Consider the following 25,204-nt stretch of genomic DNA (forward strand, 5'->3'; position numbering starts at 1 on the left):
ATAATGGTCTTTATATCAAAACTTTTACACATTAAAATGTATGGCGTTAACAATAACAAAACGTGTTATTAAAAGTATGTTTTCAATGTACAACCTCAAAATGTATAATAATAAACCTGATACTTTAAAATAAATATGGATTAATTAAATTAATTTCCACTCTAAATAATCAAATTCTTGTATTGAAACCTAAAATTTGTAGTTTAAATTTTTATAAATAAAATAATATTTAAATTACTTTTGTGCAGTACTTTTAACTCTGTTTAGGCGGTCTGTGGTTTTTATTCACTGTGCTCGTGGTAATAATTTTGATAATGAAAACAAACCAGTTATTGGTTGACTTGACAGCTGACAAAAGAAGTGAATTGATTTTTCGAAAATGGTAAAGATTATTTATAAATTATTTTTAAATCCGCCCAAAAAACTTTTCTTATAAGAATACTATAATGTACAATATTTTTTCAGTCTTTAACAAACAAGATTTCTATGCTTCTATCCCGACCGGGAGACAACAATGTCCAGAAAGATGACGTTCCCTGGTGGATGCGCTACGGCGGTCGAGCCCTGGGCACAGTTGGCAGTTTCAGTATGTTTTTTCACTATCTTTAATTAACTTTAAATAACAATTTTATATAATGATAAAGAAATAAATAATGTATGTTTGCCATATGTTAACTGGTCCCGACTTTGAATGACGAGTCAACAGCTGAGATTGATGCCATAATTTACACATCTTCAATTTGAAAATACTTATATTTGAAATAGCATCGTTATAGGTAACAAATGACTATTGTAAACAAATGAGCTGGTATTTTATATCTCTAATTTTGTCTAAAAGGTGAATGTCTAATTAATAGGTATTCATTAAGCAGTAATGCTTTAAAAGTGATTTCAATGAATATACAATAGTATTAATTAGCGGGTAATTATTATTATGGGCCGATAAAATAAAAACTTATCTAAATTATATAACACTATTGTTTGTAAAATACAAGATCTGTGTAGGAATGGTATGAGTATAGGGACAAAAATGTCTATTATAATTACTTCTAATCTAGGTATGTCTTTGTCTATAGAATAGTTTGTTTTATTAATTGTTTTATTCTAAAACTAATAATAATTTATATTGATCTTGTGTAAAGTCTGGGTACATATCTATTTTTTTTTATTCAACTTAGAATGACAAACAAGCTGACGGTCCACCTGATTGAAAGTAGTACCCGTATACGCCTATAGACATGAGCAGTACCATGGACATAACAGAGTATACTGTTTCGCCCATGATGCCCCCATCTCTACATTGTTCCCTCTGGAAATCATCATGATTAATTTATCATTGAATTCATCACAATAAGCTAAATGACCTGCCTTTTCATTTACACCTATCATCCATCACTGGTGTTCTACCAGTGTATACAGATAGCACAGGCAGGTTTACTATTCCATTATCACCCATAAAAAAACCTAGAACATCCAGATCTGTAGCAATTTAGAAAAGTTTATTTCTTAAATTGGCCTTATAATTTTTTTTAATATTAGTAAGTAAAATGAAGAGAGTTGATTCCTAAATAACCTTAAAGGTGATACAGGTGGAACCTGACGGACTGACAGACTGACTTTCTGACAATCCCTATGAGGCTGGCATAGTCACTCCGGTGTACTAAAGCCTCAACAAAAATTTGATAAAAAATAAATAAAAAGCCTTCATTTACAGTAATGCAATGGTTACATTATAAATTCTTATAATAAAATTAAATATCTGTCACCATTGTAAGTTTTTGTAATGAAGTGGTTATTTAGATTTAAAAAAAAATGAAACTCATTTTGTTTATTCTTGTCTGCATTTTTTATTTTGTGTTGTTATTAATTAATATAATGTATTATATATCACAATATATTAATTATTCATAGTCATAACATTTTTTTAATGCTGGTTTTGCTTTCTTTCCTCATATTATAGTATAAGACTTGATACTTGAAAGAAAATTTATATAATATAAAATATACATGAGATTGCTTTTAATTTTTAATGAATATTTTCATAATTAGAATGACAGTAGTGTAGGATGATGTACTATTTGGAGTGACAACTTATTCTACGGAATGTACTGTTGCAGGTGCTCTAACACATAATGTTTGTTTCTGATAATAGATGTTAATTTTTTCATTACAAACCATCATTTGATTTTAGGATGTTATAAGCCTTTATATCTTTTTATAAATGAATTAATTCACTGCTTAAATAATTCATGAACACATAGTTCATTCAGAATAGTTGAAATACATGATATTTTGTATAAGTTTTTTTTTTAAAAATGGGTGATAATGGAATGGTAACCCCACCTGCGCTACCAGTATACACTGGCGAGGCACCAGTGAAGAATGATAGGTGAGGATGAAGTAGGTCAGTTAGCCCATTGTGACGAATTCAACAAGAATTGTTCACAATGGTTTCTAGGGGGAACCACGTGGAGTTTGATCTAATAAGGTATATTGCTAGCAATGGGACTGTCAAACTCCATTGCTAACAATCCTTTTCCCCCCTGTATAAGAATTCTTTTATATGGAATTGGCTACTAAGTAGGAGAATTTTGAAATTCTTGCAAAATTGTGTGATAATGGTAACTCTGTAAGTGATACAAGGGGAAACAGTCACAAAATTAATGTCTGACACCATAAATTTATAAGTACAATTTTAATCAGTTGATAAACATTGTTAATACCCAAGCCATCATGTGTCAAGTGTGTGTTTGCAGTTCTAAGTATTACATGTGTTTATTAGTATTTATATAACATTTACTAATATTAATGAGGAAGTCTTTGTTATGTTTTCACAGATAAAGTATTCTTATAAAGTTATTTTTAAATTGGCATAGAATATATGTACCATAGTCTAAAGCACTCTTTCTCACCAGTTCCTCAACAGACACTTCTAGATATAGCAGTGCATTCCAAATTGTCACATAATTGTTCAGGATATGCCAAAGACATTGGATCATTTTTGTTGTTACATACACTAGATTTAATAAAAAAAATTGTAAACAATCAATCATATCTCTTAAGGGTAGAGAGATCAATATAAATAAACAGTAGCATATGTGTACAGTTGTGAAAATATGTCCAAAGCAGTCAATGTTGTCTTAAAGTGTGTCTCTTCCAAACGAATGTTCTAAAGCAGCGTGTCTTAACCGCAGGTCGCGACCCTAATTCGGGTCGCAGGCGGTATTGTGATGGGCCGCAGCAATTCTCTAAATAACATTATAAGTAATTGTGAAATTTGATTTCACATTTTTTTTACAAAAAAAAAAAACAATGATTTTGTTTTATAATGATATTAATTTCAGTAAACCATAGGCTTTTAATTAATCGTATTATTTTATTATCGCTAGAACAGTGGCGGACTAAGCCGGTCAAAGGCCCGATGTGGCAAAACCGAATTAGGCCCTCGGTTTACGAAATTGATGTAAAGTTACAAGCTTTTATTCAGTTCACATTTGTATCTATAAGTATTTATGATTATTTATTTAAAATCTTGCAAGTTACATTTGAATTAGACTTAAATAAACATACATAGAATACGGATAGGGAAAGAAAAAATGGAAACGTTTGGAGGCCTCCCCAGGATCAAAGACTTGGGATAACCTGCTCCTTCCTCTCCCCCGTTAGTCCACTGCTGCACTAGACGATTTATAGTGAATTTACAGGGTACAAAGGAATAACACCTGAGTCTTCAGGAATGGCAACGCATGGGTGGTATCATGGGCGAAACAGTATACTCTGTTATGTCGATGGTACTGCTCATGTCTATAGGCGACAGTTACCACTTTCTGTCAGGTGGGCCGTCAGCTTGTTTGCCATTTTAAGTTGCATAAAAAAATACATTGGGTCGCCAGCCAAAAAGGTTAAGAACTACTGTTTTGAAGGAATATCTATTAGACGCGCGTTTAGTCGCGTCTTCATACTAGTAGTTAACGAGGTGGTAGAACATATTATGAGCGATTGACGTATTTCTTCTGATTAGGTTAGCATATATGTGAGAAATATTAAGATGTCAGACACTGCTGTCTCGTTCTATCTCATGCATGTGGTAGTGAAAACTTATCTATCGATACATTAGTTTAGTCTGTTGATGTTTCTTCCCAGTGTTCACATTCGTTCACGACCTCAATGGCGTAGTGGTGGGATATGTCGCTTTGCGTAAATGAGGTCTCGGATTCGATTTCCAGACGGGACGATCTCGCAAACGAACTTTTTTTGATTTGACTCGGGTCTGGTGTTATGTGTGTGTTCGTAGCCTGGACATTCTAGTTTGAGAGGCAAACTTAATTTGAGGAACGAACGTGGCTTGAGGGGCAAAGGTAGCCAGAGAGGGCAAACGTAGCTTAAGGAATAAACGTAATCTTAGGAACAAATGTAGCCTGAGGTGCAGACGTAGCCTGAGAAACAAATATAGCTTGAGTGACAAACGTGGCTTGAGGGACAAATGTACCATGAGCGGCAAACGTAGCTTGAGAAACAAACGTAGCTTGAGGTGAAAACGTAGCATGAAGGGCAAATGTAGCCTGAAGGGCAAACGTAGCATAAAGGGCAAATGTAGCCTGAAGGGCAAACGTAGATTGAGGGGCAAACGATTGGTGTGATTATACGGCACATTATTATTAACCAGTGCGGGACAGTAAACATTTTTTTTATGTTTAGTGCCCAATTCCAACACACGGATGGTATCTGTTATGTATGACAAGATTAAAACAATTAAGAAAACATTACTGTCAGTTGATTTTAATGCAGTATCTTTTTGTTAACATGTTTACTTTGTAAATATTATCTTGATAGTATGACACATTAATTATTTGTGTAAATTAATGTGAGCTAAAATGTAAATAGTATTCATAGATAATTTATTTAAATCTTAAATGTTTAATTAAATGTTCAAGCAACGATCTTTATTCATATAATAAAATAGTAATAGGAATCGTAAAAACATGACTGTTCAAAAATGCTTTTAAACAAGTATTTTTTTTTTATTAAAAAAAAAACATATTAAAGAAACTTCAGGGTCGAACGAAATACTTATTTGATGCTAAAATTAGATGAAACATACCGGTCAAAAAATATTAGAAATGTTAATATATCGTTCCTTTTCACTATTATGGTAGGATTAATGACGAACGAAATGTTGAGCTCCATTTTCTGGGTCGATTTCAGTGTGAACAAAAATGAAATTTTAATTAGATTTAAATAAAAAACATAGAATGTGAATATGGACGAGGAAAATGGAGGCATTTAGAGATTCCCTAAGACCAGAGCCCCTGGGTGGACCGCCCTTACCGCCTCCTTATAGTCCGTCACTAAACTAGCTTCAATTTCCAAACATATCGTCATAGTCGTAGAATACTGACGGATCTGACAAATACTACGTATATAGATCCGTCAGTATTCTACGACTATGACGATATATGTGTGTGTGCGTCCTTCTTAAAATATCTCCAATGTCTAACTACGGTTGTCAATCCGCCTGCCAAGCGTGGCAACTGCTGGCATAACCGTCCTATGCTAGGGGAGGCTTATGTTCAACAGTGAACAGTTGAAGGCTGATATGATGATGATGGTGATGAAATGTGTGCACGAAAGTAAATGAGGATTCGGGAACTCTTTCTAAAAATAATATTTGTTATAATTATTCATTATACGCTATTTAATATTTCCTTATTTATATTGATTAGATAATTTTTATCTAACATCACTGTGTGTGTGAACCAATAGTTTAAAAATTAGAAAAGAGATTGATACTAATGTCTATATTTGGGGGGGAAGGGATTGTTATTATTTCGTACTACTAGTCCTATTGCTAACAATAGGCCCTATCAAGTCGACCTTCACCTGGAAACTATAATGCCGAATTCGTGATGTATTCATCACGATGGGCTAACCTTGACCTGCCTTTTCATTCACATCTATCATCTCTCACTGGTGCCCCGCCAGCGTATACCGTTAGCGCCGACGGGGCTACCCTTCGATTATCATCTATTAAAAAAATCTATAGATTTATATGTAATGATTTGGGCATACAGAACTGAAAATTGGTAGTTAAAATATTCATTTCATACATATTCTGTATACCAGCCTTTCCCAAAATGGGCGATAACGCCCCCTTGTGGACGATAACGCCCCCTTGTGGGCGCTGCAGGCTTAAAGCGGGGCGGTAAGAGACCCAGTAAAAAAATGGGGGCATTGTGTAGAGGCTTGGGGGGTGATATGTTGATCTTGAAGTAATAGTGGTTTTTAAGTAGGTGACAAAATGAGGGCGCTAAAAAATAATTTATTCTCAAAGTGGGCAGTAGACAAAATAAGTTTGGGAACTACTGCTCTATACATATGTCCTCTACTAGTAAATACTTTTGTTGTGAAGCGTGCTCTCGTCTAATTAATGTAAATAACTCATCTGTCAGTCTTTAACTAATTGTACATATCGTCATAGTCGTAGAATACTGACGGATCTGACGAATATTACATATATAGATCCGTCAGTATTCTACGATTATGACGATATGTTATACAATTGTACATATATATTAGTATTTACACTCGACTTCATTCCCGTTGTCGATTTTTTACTTCATTATATGTACATATTGTTATTAATTGACCAGGATAATTAAATATTTTGCGCGTAATACCACTGGTATTGCAGGCTTTCATAGGCTACGGTAACCGCTTAATCATGTGGGCAGTATGCTTGTTTACCACCTTAATGGTATAAAAAAAAAACATCAATTTCACATTAGCAAAATTGACATTAATAAAACAATGACAAAAAAAATTCTAACATACAAGTTTTTTTTTTATACAACTTAGAATGGCAAACAAGCTGACGGCCCACCTGATGGAAAGTGGTAACCGTCGCCTATAGGCATGAGCAGTACCATGGACATAACAGAGTATACCGTTTCGCCCGTGTTACCCCCATGTGTTGCCATTACTGAGGACTCAGGTGTTATTCCTCTGTACCCAGTAAATTTACGCCATATCTGTAGTACATACAAGTGATCTTATAGCCCTTAACGCTCTTGTTCACACGTTTTGAGACAGATCAGTCGGCTTATTCGCTTATCATTTAAAACAATACGTGTTACTTACTCGAGCCAATTATAGCAACAAACGATGCAACGGATCCGACTCTGTTGACCACTCCACGGACCCTCGCAATTGTGAGACAATTTGACGCCCACTCTAAATTAAAAATAGATCTCGACCGAAGTCAAATTATTGGAGTCAGTAGCATATTTTATGTTTTTCCATATTGGCATACATCGATTGAAATATTGTAGAGAGTTTGATGGTGTTAACAATTTATTTTATTAATAATTAGCTAAATAATATATATTTACATGTAGGATGATTTGTCCTGAATTGCGAATGATTGATCTATCTACGCATAGCCTGAATGTTTTTTTTTTTATGGGTGAAAATGGTATGGTGACCCCGCCTGCGCTAATGGTATACGCTGGCGGAGCACCAGTGAAGGGTGATACATGAGAATGAAAACAGGCCAGTTAACCCATCATGATGAATTCATCAGGAATTAACCATGATAGTTTCCAGGGGGAACCGCGGGGAGGTCCACCTGGTTGGGTATATTGCTAGCAATGGGATTCTCAGTCTCCATTACTAACAATTCTTTTCCCTCCTAGCCTCAATGGTTTTTTTTATGGATGATAATGGGATGGTAGCCCCGCCTGCGCTAACGAGATACGCTGGCGGAGCACCAGTGAGGGATGATAGGTGAGAATGAAAAGGCGGGTTAGTTAGTCTATCGTGATGAATTCATTTGGAATTGAACGTGATGGTTTCCAAGGGAAACCTCGAGGAGGTCGACCTGACAGGGTATATTTTTTTATACTATTATAATGGCAAACAAGCATACGACCCGTCTGACGTTAACAATATTTACTATATTGGATGGAAGAGTATATAGGCTAATTTTTATCCCGGACACGCGGACGAAGTTACGGGTAAAAGCTAGTAGTCTAGAACGGATTTAGTTAGAAATCTGTTTGGGCGGTATAGCTGGGAGATGCCGTTTCAAATCCCGTCGTATCCAGCTGTCGGTTAAGTGTTTCAACTTAAGTTGGAATGGTAACCCCACCCGCGCTATCGGTATACACCGGCGGGGCACTAGTGAAGGATGATAGGTGAGGATGAAGTAGGTCAGTTAGCCCATCGTGACGAATTCAACAAGAATTGTTCACGATGGTTTCCAGGGGGAACCACGTGGAGGTCGACCTAATAGGGCATATTGCTAGCAATGAGGCTGTCAAACTTCATTGCTAACAATCCCTTTCCCCTCTTATTTTTGGATTATAACGAATACAGGATTAGAAGTTGTTATTGCTGAATGAATGTCTGATGGACATATGAAGGAATAGCTGAAATTCCTGTAACCCAACTATACGCCGGTATTCCTTAGATAATCCAGGTTGTCTGTAAGAGATTGCTTTTAGCGATAAGGCCGCCTTTTGTATATGCACATTCTGTATAAATACTCCTTGTATACATCTCTACTGTGCGCAATAAAGAGTTTATTATTATTATAATTTAAGTACAAAAAGTATAATCAAAATCGGTTCAGACTTCGCAAAGATAACTTCTTAGCACTTTGTATTTACAGTGGTGTAAATGCAGTGTATTTTGGTTGTATTTTGTTAGGAGTGGGACTGGCTGAAAGCGAACATTTTACAGACGTTCACATTGCGCTGGGACACTCACAGCATCAGCTGAGCCGGTTCCTTTTGCCATACTAGGCAATTTTGGTTTTTGTATATGTGTTTTTTATATTTTATATTGTGATTGTGTGTTTACTGGCAATAAATGTTTTCTATTCTATTCTATTTCCTGCTTTGGATTTAGATTAGAGGGAGACTTTGTACAAAAGTCGATTGCTTGGGTACCTCTGTCCCATTCGTGTTTCAACCGTGAAGCAGTTGTGTTTGCATGGCTGTGTTTCAGTTTGAAGGGTGGGATATGGCGTGAATTTACTGGGTACAGAGGAATAACACCTGAGTCCTCAAGAATGGCAACGCATAGGGGGTATCATGGGCGAAACAGTATAGTCTGTTATGTCCATGGTACTACTCATGTCTATATGCGACGGTTACCACTTTCCATCAGGTGAGCCGTCAGCTTGTTTGCCATTCTAAGTTGTATAAAAAAAAAAAGATTAGTTTAACGCACGTGTCCCATTCCAGTTGCCATAATCCTGGGGCTGCTGAACGTGGCGGGCATCATCTTGCTGGACGTGAAGTGCCTGATCGCTGGCATCTGGCAGATGCTCGCCGGCTTCGTGGTGATCGTTGCGGAGGCGCCGTGCTGCTGCTTCTTTATAGACTACGTGCAGACGCTCTCCGACAATATAGAGTCGAGGCCTTACTGGAATAAGGCCGCCTTGTATATTGGGTGAGTGTTTATCTAAACTAATCAATCAATACATATAGTAAAATCAATCAATCAATATATATATATATATATATATATATATATATATATATATATATATATATATATATAATAATATAATAACTTTATTGTAGCAAAAAATCGGTTATACAATACAGTGATTACTACACTAGGCTCGCAGGCCTGTGTCGTAGTAGTCAGTGAGTGGCTAATTAAGTTAGTTCATATTTGTTCTTGTACAATATATATATATATATATATATATATATATATATATATATATATATATATATATATATATACATACATACATATATTATCTGTTACCTAATAACTATGTTGTAAACCGATTTGAAAATATTTTTTTTTATCTGAAAAGATACACTTACAATTTGGTTACGTAGACATTTTAATTCGAATTCCATATAGTAGTTTAGTTTTTAAATTAAAATAACTGGTTTTGCTACAATAGTCTTAAATTATATTTAAAACATAACATTGCGTTTTATTTGCATCTCCATTCTATAAACGACAACATACAAGCATCAACATAATTATCATTGTATCTTTTTTTAGTCTGACATTTTAATCGGCGTCTGTAACTAGTCATTAATTGGTATGTAAACTAATAAAGTTGTTAATGTAGGTATATGATTATGTAGTCGTTCACATTGCTCTTGCCTGTGGTGACTCAACCGATACATTTTTATATACCTATCCTAATTGTGCTCTAAAAGCGTAAAACGTATCGTTTATTAGCATAGTTAGAAAAAACCTGTTTTTATAAAAATCGAATTTTTTCGAACTCTGCTAGTAATATAAAAAATCCGATTTTTTTTATATATATATATACGATATATATTAGATGTATGTCCCGGCTAAGAAAAAGAAGCGAATTTCATTCTGTAAGGGGATTACACGCTTAAAAATTTGAAAGGCATTTGTAAAATAAATTAAGTATCAAATTATTACTACATTTATTATTTAAAAAAACTTTTAGCAACTAACAAAATAATTACTTAGAATTGTTTATTTGAGAAATATTTTTTTAATGAATAATTAAAAAAAAACAAGTACCTATTATTATAATAATATTATTATTTATACTGAGCTGCTTGCCTATTTGGGTCAATCTGACACACATTCTGAAAAATAGTTTTTTCGTATTTTATGTAAAATTTTTGTTTTACAAATAATTTAAGGTTTTTATGCAATTTAGAAAAAAAAGTTTAGTGTTTATTTGATGGAAATACCGTTTTTTAATGAGCAGTAAAAAAAAAATAACAGAGTATATTATTATAATAATATTATTATTTTTATGAGGTTGCCATTTTGGGAAACAATCTAAATTATTCTGAATTGTAGTTTTTCTTTAATTATTATCTATTTTAGCCTGGTATATGTAGCTTCCATACATTATTTATTTATTTATTAGTACATATATGTGTACATGGCGAACTTAATGCTAAAAGCGTTCTCTCCCAGTCAACCATAGGGAAGTGTCTGAATACTCGAATGTGGTACTAGTAATTATTGATATATATATACATACTAAAATTACATATATAAACGAATAAATATAAAATATACATTATTGTGTTTATATGATTCCAGGTTGTCCCTGCCCCCGTTCTTCCTCTGCTTCTTCAGTGTGAGCACATTCCTCGGCAGCGGTTCGATCTTCGCCACGGGCATCATATACGGCATGATGGCTCTGGGCAAAAAGTGAGTACACGCCAATCTGAACTCTGTAGAGTTGGCAACAGAAGTAACTTTGTTTTACACTTGGGGTATTCTGTAAAATGGATCGTGTTTAGATGTTGATATAAATTTTGGAACATTCTAGAATTAATCAGTCAATTTATACAGGTTGTAACCAAAAAAAGAATGTAATTTGAAGCGTTGCTTTATTGTTAGTATTTATAAAATAATTATTTTTTTTAATAATTAATTAATCGTCTGGAAGAGATTGCTTAGGTTCGTTGCACGCGTCCGTGTAGCCTTACTTCAGGCTGCAGCTGAAAATCAGTGCTTTGCTTTTATGCAAGCCTCAATGGTCGTGTACTGCGCGGTTTCAAAGATGTTTCCTCCCACGAACACTCAGGTTGTGGAATGAGCTCCCTGCCGAGGTTTTTCTCAAGAGACTACAGCATGGGGTTATATCAAAAGGGGGGTATAGAGGTTTCTTCAACGGTCGGCAACGCACGCGTAATACTTCTGGTATTGCAGGTGTTCATAAGCTACGGCAACCACTTACCATCAGGTGGGCCGTATGCTTGTTTGCCACCTCAGTGGTATAAAAAAAATGCAATACTATCACTGAGCTGTATCCTATTTGGGTCACTGCGACACACATGGCCAAAACATATTTTCGTATTTTATCTTTTATGTTTAAAAAAAGTGTTAATTTGATTGTATGGACTCATTTGTTAATTTACGTATGTCATAAATGGCTCAAATAAAGTGATTATCTATTTACCCCCCATGCGTTGCCATTCCTGATTTATGTTACAACCTGTATAAACATTCCATAACTGTAAACGAATTTTTAGATGTTATATATCTATTGTAATTAATTGGAGCCATTCAAAAAGAAACCCTAAGTTCATGTACACTGATGCGTTAATTTTATGTCTAATTTAAATAAGTCATTAACGGGTTGAAGGTTTAATAACAATGTATTGTTGTGTTCTATTAACGGGTGTTTGTGTGTGTGGGTGCATACGCCTATGTTCTTAGAGTGAATAATAAATACAGATCATACGCATCTAGATGTAGCGTTGAGTGCCATAGCGTCCCAAAACTGGTCAGCTCACTGCTGGCTGATGTATTGTTTTTTTTTTTAATTTTGGATGTTCAATCTCTTGTCAGAATGTATGAAAGTCGAAAAGTATAATATTTATTTATATATTTAATGTAAATAAAATGATAATTTGTATAAAATTCACCAATTACAAGATTAATAAAATTTTATAAGTGCGCCATTTTGAATGTCTGTTTTGTCGAAGCATTTCTAGAGACGCTATCTAGATGTTATTGATTCTAGATGTTTTCGTTATAAAATTTGTTATTCTGGCAATAAAACTAATTATGGTTAGTTATGCAAAAACAGCCACCACAGTTAGGGTCCGGAAGCGATTTACATTCATTCTATTGGCAGCTTTTACAATCTACCAAATGAATTGCATTATAATATTAATTTCGCCATGTGGTCCCGGCATAGAATAGGCCACCCCCTTCCTTTCCCATGAGTGTCGTAAGAGGCAACTAAGGGAGAGCGAGGGATGGGCAGCAGCGTCCCTCTTAAAATATCTCTAAAGCCTAACTGCGGTTGTCAATTCACCTGTCAAGCATGACAACTATTGGCATGTATGTTTAGTAGTGGACAGTTAAAGGCTGACAATGATAATGATGATAGTATTAATTCAGAAAACAGAAAGCATTTTACACTATCTTCATAAACGTGTATTAAAGTAATAAATAAATAAATAGTATGTGATTCTACATCTATGCATTAGGAATCAAGCTACGTCAGTACTAGTAAGCTGTCTTAACTTACATGATGAAATATGGATAATACATTTTATAACGAAAACAGAAGTAAACGCTACCTAACTAATGTGATATAACATGTGGGAGTTTCATAATACTACCTGTATTAACTGTATTGGCGTGGCGGTGTGTGCGTGTGTGTGCGTGTGTGTGCGTGGTGGGTTTGTGTGTAACGTGCGTGGGCGCAGGGGCTCGCGCGACGACATGGCCGCGATGGCGGCCGGCGGCGCCACGCCGCCTGGTGCTCCGCTCGCGTCCCAGGACCACAACGTCACCCTCATGGAGGACCCCGACGTGTGGCGCCCCAACTAAGGCAGGCACTTGGCTCGCTCGCATGCCTCGCGTACTATACCGCGGTTTCGTTCACATAGCAGCACGCTGCTCGGATCGTGCGCACCCTACAGACTAATCCTTCTTATTCGTAAAAACGTTAAACTTCTAAAACTTATTTTAGCTACTGAGATGTTATTTTTTTTTGTGCTAATTTACTAGATTGAATGAAAGTAACAGAACATTCTGATGGTTAAGATTGGTTTCTAAGAGGTTTGAATTTTTATGAATAAGAATGTAAGTCTATACACCTTGTCTATGGTGGTTACGCATTTACCGTTTACGTATATAGCTCGAAGAACTGTGATATAATTTCTCAAAACGCTTGTCGAATTGTCTTGTTTTTATTTATAGAAATATTGTTTTAATTATGCTATTGAGTTGCTTCCATGTAACATTGAAGAAAGCCTGTTATTTTTGTTCTGACATTATTCTAGTAAATAGTTATGTTATGGTTTGTTATAGCTAACTGTAGTTTAGGTATCAAGCAACGATTATAGTAATGCACTTTGTTTATTAGCTACTTGCTGTTGCATGAATCGTGTGTTAATCCGGTTCGAAGGACCAAAGTATAAATTTTTTTTACTGCAACTGTGATACAATATTTATAGTCTATGAATGCCAGCAATAAAAGTAATCATTTATAGTATAAATTTTACACGATGGAACAATATGTTGCCTAAACCAAACAAAGGAATTGATTGCAGTCTATTTTTTAAGGCTGGTTTAATCTTTATAGTTTTTTGGTATGTTTAATGAAAATCTCTCTATAGTATCAAGATGTTTTAAATGTAGTACATGATTTGTTAGTAACAAAATAGTTTTTTTTTACTGCTAAAACCTAATATTTACCAACTGCTAAGAAAGCTGTACCTATCGAAATGGGATGTCGTTAGATGCATCTTAATTGTGGCAGCACTTTAAGCTATAGGAACAGAGTATTACTTAACTTGTGAAAATGAAAGTTTATAAATGCCCATGGTGTGGTCATGTCTTTAGACGATGGTTGCAGTTTTCCATCAGGATTGATGTTATAATTTGCATAAAATTTTTTATCGTGGTTTGTTCGTGTATTGATCGAATGTTATGTGTGAACAGAGCATCAATAGAGGACATGAGGACGTCGGCGGCGAACCTGGAGGCGGGGCTGGGTCAGCCGACGACGGCGCCGCGCGCCACGCTCGTCACCAACGAGCAGCCGGTCAGCTTCACCGGCGCGCCGCTCCCGCACTGACCGCCGTCGCCGCCGCCGCCGCCGTGAGTCTCTTCAATTGTTATGCTCTCCTGGTACCAGATTGTTCATGTGTAGTCAACTTTACTCACCGGCGCCTGTGTCGAACACTGACCGTCGCTGCAACTGCTCGCGCCGTGAGTCTCTTCAATCGTTATGCTCTCCTAGTACCAGATATGTAATCAGCAAATAAAAAAAAAAGTTACAAAATTCCTGAAAATACGCTCACAACTAATCCCCTTACTGTAAAATCAGAGGTCGACCTGCCATTGTGGTGAGCGTCGCTATACCCCCTAATTACTGTAATAACTAACAACTATGGGGCAAACCGAATTATTATACATTAATAATCCAATTTGATAAATATTCTTGATTATTGATCATTTTAATGAAATTAATTATATAAATTACTAAAATTATGATATATAAATAATATGTTTTTATCCTGGCAACTTTTTAATTAACATTTTTAAACTATAGTTCAATAATGAAATAAAGCATAATTTAGTTTGCCATTCTAAGTTGTATAAAAAAAAAAAATTGTCAATCTCAGACAAGGTTAATGGTTTTTATATAATTGTAAAAATATTCAGATCACTGTGTCTATTTTTGGCATTTCATAGTTTTATTGTAAAATGTCTTCGGAGACATTTGTAAAAGTTGAGTTTGACCGGTGAATGTTGCAGGTGTGTGTGGAATCCTCATAATATGTATACAGGTTATTATTTAAATGCATAATAATTTTACATTAGTAAGATTTAGTTTTAAGATACAATTTATATATTTTTATTGTGGAATTAATCATTATTGATTTACAAAAATGAACAGGTAAATTGGACCAAACCAATTGAAGTCTCTTCCAAACCTATTAAATAACGTATTGATAAAATATTTCCAGGGTACATTATTTTATTTACAACGAAATTAGTGTTTAATTGTACCAGATTTGTATGAAAGATTTCATGAACGCTCAGACGTTATTGTTAGTCCCATCTCGATTTTACTCTGTCCATGGAATTATGACTATTGTTTATATAAATATTTCTGGTGGTTTGTATATTTTCATCTGGTATTTTGGAGAGCTGATATTGTATGTATGTAAATGCACATTTTGGACACATGAAAATGTATGTATGTATGTATGTCTTTGATGACCGTTTTTTTTTTTTTCTTTCAATGCGAACATTTCCAAACATTCCTTGTAGTTTAGGTGACGTGTTGCCAGCGTCGCGTGAACTAATGTCCTCCAATATGTAGAAATAGTATTGCCAAATTATACAGTTTAGTTTCACAAATAGATAATAATAATTGGGTTATACTATGTTATATTTATATATAAAAGAAAAAAATCATAAGATAGTCAATGTAGTAAAATGTTGTGTTTATAGCGTAGACATGTTGCTAATAGTAAAATTATACATGTTACCATATCTTATAATAATATCATAACAGAGGCTTAAAGTTTGCTAGATGATTGTGTTCTGTAAGCTGATGACTATACAGACGAAATTTGATTACATGTACGACAGTCGAGTGCAGAGTGATTATATTTTTTTTTATAATAAATTATCAGATATACAATATGGACTGAGAACATGCAATAAACAGGTATATTTTGGGTCCTAGTTTACAATTCAATTGATACCAAGTTATATAAATTTTTAATTTTTTTTTATTCCTCTGAGGTGGCATAATAATTAATACATAATAATTTTATTTTAACATATTTTTCCTGTTAGTAAGCGAAGTTGAAGCATTTGTTTATTGTTATAATAAAAAAAACTACTGTCAAACTCTAGTTCATACCACAGATATGGGTTTAAATATATTATCACAGTCTAAAGAACTCTAACTCCTTACACTGTGATATCATTGTGTACTTTGCATGTCAATTTTCAACCCTAAATTAAGCTATACATAAATTTATAATTTACTCTGGCAACATTCAATAAAATATATATATTAGAAAAAAAAACAACTTTGTACACTAAAGTACTTTCGAAAGGGTTTGTGCGATGTACAATTATTTATTTTAATTGTAGATATTAAAAGAAAAAAAGTGTACCTAAATTATAAAATTTGGCGGGAAATCTGACATAATTACTCGTAATGTCAAATAGGACGCGTTCGCGATCCGAAATAATTAAGAACACATTAATTTTACACGCATAATATTATATACATATTAATAAACTATATTTTACTAAGTTTCTAATTGCAATGGCTGTTGTTAGTTTTTTTATAAGTTGAGTATGATTGCGTTTCGAGTATATTTAAGAACGGACTGCTTATTACTTTTTTTTTTTTTTTTAATAAAATTATCGTGCACATTATAAAGTTAAAGAATCGCTTTCTAAGAGTATCATATCGTTTTAATATTTTTATATCAATTTCGTCATTAATCATTGATTATTTTAATAAAATAGGATTAGTGATATTATTTTAGTTAATGTAAATCTATATGTTCTTTTATTAATGAACGGACGCGTAGACTACTGAACTAGTAATGATAAAACTTTGCATAATAACAGAACTATAAATTCATATACGCTAAATATGTTGGTCTCATATATTGTTTATATTATTTAGGCCAATTGTTACTTATGCTATCGAATAAATTTGATTGTATGAATCGAGTCGACACAAACATGTCTATCAATTTTGATTTTTGTAAAAATTATGCGCCTATAATATGAACATTAAGTAAATGCATTTGTTTTTGTGGTGCGTATATACCGTGTGTAAATTAGATAGTGAAATATATTGATATTAGAATGAAATGAAACATATTTTCAATGTGTTGTATGCAAACGAAATTGGAATGACAACTGTGAAGTTTGCTTCTACAGTAGAGGTGGTCTGAAAGAGCTTAGATAAGGAACATGTTCGAAAATAACAATCTGCTCTGAAATAACGGCTTTTGCAAAATAACAGTCTATTCCGTTATAACGTAATGTTATATTGCAACACCGTTTCAACATACTGTTTAGCGCAGTGAGTAGCTGCTATCTATCCCTTTCTAACATAAGTTAACTCTATATGCTAGATACTAGAAGAGCATGTTCCGTTTAACACAACAGGCAGGGGATAGTTGCTATCTCTTTCTAACAGGTATTACGGTTTCAACGGACAAGTGTTGAATTGGTATTTTTTGAAACCTGTTGTTTTTGACAGTTCTGATGCATATGTCTCGCCTCTATTTTACAGTATGTTTTATAGTCTAATGAACTATGTATTTCACACGTGTAGCAGTAGGCTACACGTGTGAAAGTGTCGCCCTCTGGTGTCAAATCAAGTCAAGACAGTATGTGTCTATTGAAGAGAGCGACAATCTTTTAAAGGAACCGAATGTGTATTTCGCCAACTTAGAGGTTCAAACCGCAGCCAGGCGTTGACCGACTGCGTTAACACCGATTGTAAAATGTAACTGAAATTATTTTTACTTATTTAATTAACTGATTAATTTATTAATACTAAAACAGTGGCAGAATACGCTTGGTTTATATGAAATTATTTAGTCGTATATATATATATAAATGTATGTATACATTCCAAAATGTACTGAGAGTTTGGTCTCATTTTTCTTTAAACTTATACGCGTTTTGTTCATATTTCAAAATTAAGTAGATATTGAATATGTGATTTAGTCTTTTCTCAATTGTAATAAGATTCATATTGCTCCAACATCTTGAGTGACTGTTCAGTCGCGTTCGTTACATTTATAATGATTGTAGACCATTTCCTTTATTACTTATTTAGATTATTATTGTAATATACATTTGAAGGTTTCATAAAATTTCTTACATTTTGTTCTCCTATTTTATAGGGCTGTGCTACAGTAAATTATAATGTGCCCATTGCCTATATCAAATAAAATGCAGCTAAAAAGGATTTTTCCAACTCCCAAGTATTTATTATGTTTAATAATTTACGAATAATATTTTACTGTCTCCGTATTTAGATGCAATAACGCGGTACATAATCCTCAGAATGCCAAGTGTGAACTGTACAAATTCTATAACTTGTTGCGCCTCTAGCGGATGGTTTCGGAAACTTAGTTATATAAATTCGATATAAACATCACGATGACAGGTCTAAACCATCTTACTGGGAGGGTTTTTTTTAATTTACATACAATAGGCACTCTGATTTAATAGTTGCAAACGTATTTTTCATTTAATATCAACTTATTAATATTATTAAGGGAAGGTATTCCTAAATCTATTTTCTTCACAATAAGACTTGGCTAAAATAACTAACAATGACCGCGTGATATACAAAGTCTCTACCATTGATATACAAAATATACATGAATTATCTTGATTTTTGTATTTTACATGATTAGAAAATATTTTTAATATGTCTTTTTAACTTTAATCGATATAACAGTGCGTAAAACAAGCAGCTAAATTAAAAAGGTTCTTGAATTCATTTCATGTGTGTGTGACCAGAGGGAGACTTTGTACAAAAGTCGATTGCTTGGGTACCTCTGTGCCATTCGTGTTTCAACCGTGAAGCAGTTGTGTTTGCATGGCTGTGTTTCGGTTTGAATGGTGGGATATGGCGTGAATTTACTGGGTACAGAGGAATAACACCTGAGTCCTCAGGAATGGCAACGCATGGGGGATATCATGGGCGAAACAGTATACTCTGTTATGTGCATGGTACTGCTCATGTCTATAGGCGACGGTTACCACTTTCCATCAGGTGGGCCGTCAGCTTGTTTGCCATTCTAAGTTGTATAAAAAAAAATTATTGCATGTTATTATCTAAATATCTTGTATATTTTATTTTTAAATTACTTAGTTCTATAAAAAGACATACTAAAAATTGTTTACTAAATAAAACACCTTATGGAAAACATTTGAAATAAACCCAATTGATGGTCCAACTCGCTTCCATACATTTTTCTAGTAAAATTTACAGTATTCCTTCAATGAATTGTAGTAAAGGGTACGTGATTAATCGTTATAGTCGATATGTGCAGCTGTATATTAGTGTTGAGTGTATATTTAAATTTACAAGCGTCGCTGTTAGTACATGATTTGTCATGCACATATCCAATATAAGTGAAACCATGATACGTAAATGTTCGTTGTACCTATCTATTGAATGTAACTAGATAAATTGCATTTATAGTTTAAACATTTTTTTTTTGTTGGATGAAAATGGTATGGTAACCCCGCCTGCGCTAACGGGGTACGCTGGCGGAGCACCAGTGAAGGGTGATAGATGAGAATGAAAACAGGCCAGTTAGCCCATCATGATGAATTCATCATGAGGAATTAATCATGACAGTTTCCAGGGGGAACCGCGTGGAGGTCGACCTGGTTAGGTAATATTACTAGCAATGGGATTTTTAGTCTCCATTACTAACAATCCCTTACATGTGCAATAGTTACAGTTTGTTATTGAAAATAATTGAAATGTCAAAATCATGTTTTTTTTTTTGTGGTTGATAAATTAAGCAAGCCAGATTTGAAACCGTAGTTCTGTGACTTCAAATTTAGTGCCCTTACCGACTGAGCTACCGCTTTGTTTCCGAATTTGTTGCGTTAATTTTAGTTTATAGGAAATATCTTGTAGGCATGCACTTTGTATTGGTAATTCAGGGTCTCCATTCCTGTTTTTCGTGGCTCGTCATCGCCCGTCGATAATTTTAAAATGTTTGACGAATGAAGAGATGGGCTCTTTTTTGGCAAGAAAAATTGAGGTATATATACCGCAGTGGACAATAGATACTCTGAATTAGTATCATGTCAAGGGTATACAAATTTATTGTTTTACCATAAACACGGAATTGCATAGATTTCCACTAGGTGTAATGTGTAAATGCTGTGCAAGTATAGGGCCTCACACTAAGTTAAATATATGGGATATGTTTATGATGTATTAGATTGTAACCATAGTGACTACCGAACACAATTCAACACCATTGTTATTCTGGCATAATATTTTTGTAAAATATATAACTGATTGTTCTGACGCCTGCCGACGAGTATTATTGTGGTTAAGGCACTAGTCTATAGGTAAAATTTTTAGGTTAATGTTGCTCACATACAGCCAATATTATAATTTGTGATTTTTTTTTATGCATAATAAGATATTAGTGTTGCCAGCTGACAGACGGTCTCGTGCAGTAAATACTATTTAATGTAAGCGCTGGCAACACGCGTTCCACTGTCATAATATTTACCGAGTTTCTAATAATTTTAATTTATTGCATCCGTCGATTTTTTTCTTTTCTTTTTTGATTATTATTATAAATTGTCAGGATTTATTTTTCAATTGTAAATAATTTATGTCTACCATTATTATTATGACACATGTTTATTTGCTAGTATTTAGGTAATTATGTTACTAGAACATGTTAACTTTGGTTCAGTGTAGAAACAACTTTGAATCGAATGTTTAATTCTTTGAGCGAGCGAGCGATAATTCAAAGCTATACTATATTAACATGATGAGCTAGTCTTAGCCTATTGACGAGTCAGTCTTTTAGGTTGATTGGATTGGAGAGCTGTTGAACGTATGATTTTTACTGTCACCAAGAATATGAAACCTGTGTGTTGTTCGCGAAGTAAAGTGCATCGTAAACAACAAATTGGTTTCAGTGTAAAAATACTGTTTACAATGCAATGTCTATATTCTTCTCGATTGTCATCGTTGAATCGCCATAAATAAGGAAAAATACACTGAGCCAAAGTGTAACTTACAGTGGCGGGCTAACTGCGCTGGGACCCTGGTTTTGGCTGATTTTCCTCATAAATACCTATGTTTTATGTAGGTTTGTTTAAGTTTAATTTAAATGTGATTTGCAAGATTTTAACCCTTCTTTGCATAATGGTGGAAATTTTCATCATAACATTGAATGCACAAAACTTATATAAAAGAACAAGTTCACTTTAAATTGATCGTGTCTGGATACCTTTTTAATGTCCATTGCAGAAAAAAAAACAGAGCTGTCAAGTTTACATTTTTCCTTTAATTTTGAACATGAATTGGTGATATGCCTTGATTTAGTTCACCAATAAAAAAAAAAAAACATGCAAAGAAGGGTTAAATAAATAATCATAAAGACTTATAGATACAAATGTGAACTGAATAAAAGCTTGTAAAATTACATCAATTTCCTAAACTGGGGGCCTCATTCAGCTTCACCGCCCGGGTCCCTGATGTGCTTAGTCCGCCACTGGTAACTTAGAATTGTTCGTAAACGTCAGGCATAATATATTATGTATACATTATAGTTGTTTAGTGTAAGCAGACAGTTGTTTCCCGTCGGGTTAACGTTATTGTTAGGATGGCATATCTGTAATAAATGTGTGTATATTGACTCCACTTGTTTTATTTATCGATGTACAGGTTCCTGTTAAAGGGTCGGATTTTCACATTTATCACCAGAGGGAGACTGTACAAAAGTTGTTTGCTTGGGCACCTCTGTACCATTCGTGTTTCTATCGTGAAGCAGTTGTGTTTGCATGGCTGTGTTTCGGTTTGAAGGAAGGGATATGGCAGTGAATTTACAGGGTACAGAGGAATAAGACTTGAGTTCTCAAGAATGGCAACGCATGGGGGTTATTATAGACGAAACAGTATACTCTGTTATGTCCATGGTGCTGCTAATGTCTATAGGCGACAGTTACCACTTTCCATCAGGTGGGCCATCTGCTTGTTTGCCATTCTAAGTAGCATAAAAAAATGCTATTTAAATTTTGCTACCACTATTATCCTAACAATCATATAATTATAGTTTTTAATCAATTAAATTTGATTATAAAAATTTTTGGCTACAAATAAGCTAAAATAAATTGTATGCTGTTGCTACTAAGCGTGTTGGTAAATCCGCCACTAACCTGTAGCACAGGGTACAGAACTTTCCTACTATGTATCCACAACATCTCTAGATAGAAATGCTTCCTGATTGTCTTATTTTAATTCAGGATTTACCAACGTGATAGACCACTAGTTATTCCTATCATTGTGCCTGTAGCTTCATTTTTATTTACAGACATTCAAATACATTGGGCCGAGACTTGATCACCCAAGTGTGACCAGACCTTAAAATTATGAGTACACTAATTTAAGGTTAAGCAGAAATAATAAAAGATGATTTAAAATGAACAATTATAATAATTTTCATATAATTATTTACATATAATTAACTTATTTATATAATATGTTTTGGTATCTATGCACAGTTTAATAAGTGAGGGATAAATCTAGATTTTTTAATACAATACAAGGATGTTTTTATAGGTTAAATATGTCAAATCTAAACCACATACAAGATAACATTATTTTGATAAAAAAAAAAGTATAATATATTTATTTGCTATTAGAGGAATAAATAAGAGATAACTCAATAGGCCAATGGTAGTTTCTTACACTCATATCAGAAGATTAGTAGAAATTTACGACTATATGTTTTCCACCATTAATCAACATGTAATAGGTGTAAATAAAGGACAGCGAAGGAACAGGCAATGGGTGTAATTGCCACTTACAATTAAAATTTTTCAAAGTTATTCAAAGCCTCCAATATGCTGCTTACTCCTTTTTAACTTAAACTGTGTCTTTTCCTAGCATGTGATCGTGATTGTAGATTCAATGGTCAATAATTCTTCTGTTTTTTTTTTAATGTCAGTCTTGATACATAATTAAATCAAATCTGAAAATAATACAAATAAGTTAAATTACAAAAATAATAGGTGTATCCAGGTAGAGGGTTGTGCAGAAAGAATGGTAAATAAGCTAATGATCTGATAGAAAGTGGTAACTGTTATCTATGGGTGGGAAAGGGATTGTTAGCAATGGAGTTTGACAGTCCCATTTCTTTTTTGTGCTGCCGGCCTTTTAAAAAGGAATACTCTTTTCTTGAAGGTTATGTTGTCATATCGGTTCGGAAATACTGCTGCTGGAAGTTGATTCCAAAGAATAGTTGTGCGTGGAAGAAAGTGCCTTGAAAAACGCACGGTGGAAGACCGCCACTCGTCCAGATGATTGGGATGAAACTTTAGTTTATGGCGGGTTGCACGGTGGTGAAAATCAGCAGTAGGTATCAATCCGAACAATTCCTCAGAACACTCCCCATGATAAATTCGGTAGAAGATGCACACAGATGCAACATACCTGCACAGTTTCAGTGGGTCAAGTCGGACAGTAAGGCGTTGACTATCGATAATTCGAGCCACCCGACTTTGAATGCGGTCTAACGGAAAGAGTTGGTACTATGACGCTCCTGCCCAACGGTCACTATAGCTTATGGACGCCTACAACACTAGGGATGTCACATACACATTGATGACTCTGAAGTAACCTTAATATACCTTTTTTGAAGAACCTCAGACTGTAGTATCTATGGAAAATCTCGGCAGGGAGCTCATCCTGAGTAGCCTGAGTGTTCGCTAGAGAAAATTACTTTGAAACCGCATTGTACGTGACCATTTAGATTTAAGCATATTTATTTTGAATTTTAGTTTGAGGTTATCTATTGCATTACATTGCATCATAGCATTGACAATGTAGGCTAAACGATCATATTTATTTAATTTTTGTCTTCCAACAGAGAACTTCCCTGTGCATTCGCTTTACAAGTAAAATATAAAATGTTCAAAACAAACTCACCTACTAAGCCTTTTGTTTAAAGATCGCTCCAGTAATTGTACCGTGTCGTTGGATGAGGCACTGTTTTTTGTCCGTCTCCAGGCACACAGTGGGTGGTTTAAGGTTCGGCTGTATTTTACACGCCTGTTCTGATATGGCCACTATGATTCCAGCGGAGTCAACGTGCGCTGTTCCTTTTGCGGCTAAACATAATCCTTGGTGGTCAGCTACTAGACAGCCGTTCACGTCTGGCGTTAACATTATCTCTTCTATGACTTTGTCCAGTTCCTTTTCCATTGTAATTATGTTTAATTAGGCAATTTAATAAGTGTTTTGTTTTCTTTGTTGTTTAGAAATGGTGGGTGGAAATTTTGTTTTAGAAAACAACACAGAGTAATTTTGTATAGAGCATACACATAATTTTCGACAAATAACGTATCTATATAATCTATGCAACCAATAAATTGAATTTAGACAGAAGTATATTGTTAACACTTGCATAAGACTATAAAAATTAATTTATTTTATTATGTTGATATTTGTAAGCGGTTGCATAGAAGCATTTACCAATATTGCTAGTATAAGAGCGGTGTCGACTTTTAAATATTATTTTACGTACTCTGTATTATATGTCAAACTCTTTTATGACAGTGACAGTAACAAAACGACAACTGTCTAAAAAAGTAAAAAATAATATCTATTAATAACGTATATTTAAGATTTTTGTATTGATATTTATTACTAACTCATATTGTGTTGTCTTTTTCAGTTTTATACCAAAAAGTTCAAAGTTAGATCAGTGATTTAGTTATAATTTCTATCTCCAGTACGAGCCTCTTATACATGACGTTGGCAGAAATGGTGGTAAAAATAGCGACCGATTGCCATTAAGGAAAAGAAGAAGAAGAAGAAATAAGATCTTTGTGTGCAGTGCAGCTTAAAAACCCGTTGCTAATAATATCGTCACCTCTATGGCAAATTTACGAATCCGCAATTTTTTTAAATTTGAGATTTCTTTAAAAATTTACATTT

At 34.1% G+C, this 25,204-nt stretch overlaps 2 protein-coding genes across 3 annotated transcripts; one reads left to right on the forward strand and one right to left on the reverse strand.

Annotated features, from left to right (window-relative positions):
- The first annotated feature begins 286 nt into the window (after window positions 1-286).
- On the forward strand, window positions 287-21,902 carry LOC128202255 (calcium channel flower). Of its 2 annotated transcripts, XM_052901880.1 has the most exons (6): window positions 287-382; window positions 466-586; window positions 9,246-9,453; window positions 11,068-11,178; window positions 13,194-13,318; window positions 14,434-14,573. In XM_052901880.1, exons 1-5 carry the CDS (start codon window positions 380-382, stop codon window positions 13,315-13,317), a joined length of 567 nt encoding a protein of 188 aa, XP_052757840.1. In that variant the 5' UTR covers window positions 287-379; the 3' UTR covers window position 13,318; window positions 14,434-14,573. The 2 variants fall into 2 exon arrangements, with proteins under 2 accessions (XP_052757840.1, XP_052757839.1); XM_052901879.1 differs by lacking the exon at window positions 13,194-13,318 and having other exon boundaries at window positions 288-382; window positions 14,434-21,902.
- A 777-nt stretch (window positions 21,903-22,679) lies between these two features.
- On the reverse strand, window positions 22,680-24,574 carry LOC113509979 (ragulator complex protein LAMTOR5). Its single transcript, XM_026893400.3, has 2 exons — window positions 24,194-24,574; window positions 22,680-23,237 (listed from the first exon to the last, which is right to left on the reverse strand). The coding sequence occupies exon 1, from the start codon at window positions 24,467-24,469 to the stop codon at window positions 24,197-24,199; it is 273 nt and encodes a 90-aa protein (XP_026749201.1). The 5' UTR covers window positions 24,470-24,574; the 3' UTR covers window positions 22,680-23,237; window positions 24,194-24,196.
- Between the last annotated feature and the right edge of the window lie 630 nt (window positions 24,575-25,204).

Source organism: Galleria mellonella, unplaced genomic scaffold (assembly GCF_026898425.1).
Source record: "Galleria mellonella isolate WM207_F2 unplaced genomic scaffold, CSIRO_AGI_GalMel_v1 utg83, whole genome shotgun sequence".
Lineage (NCBI taxonomy): Eukaryota > Metazoa > Arthropoda > Insecta > Lepidoptera > Pyralidae > Galleria > Galleria mellonella.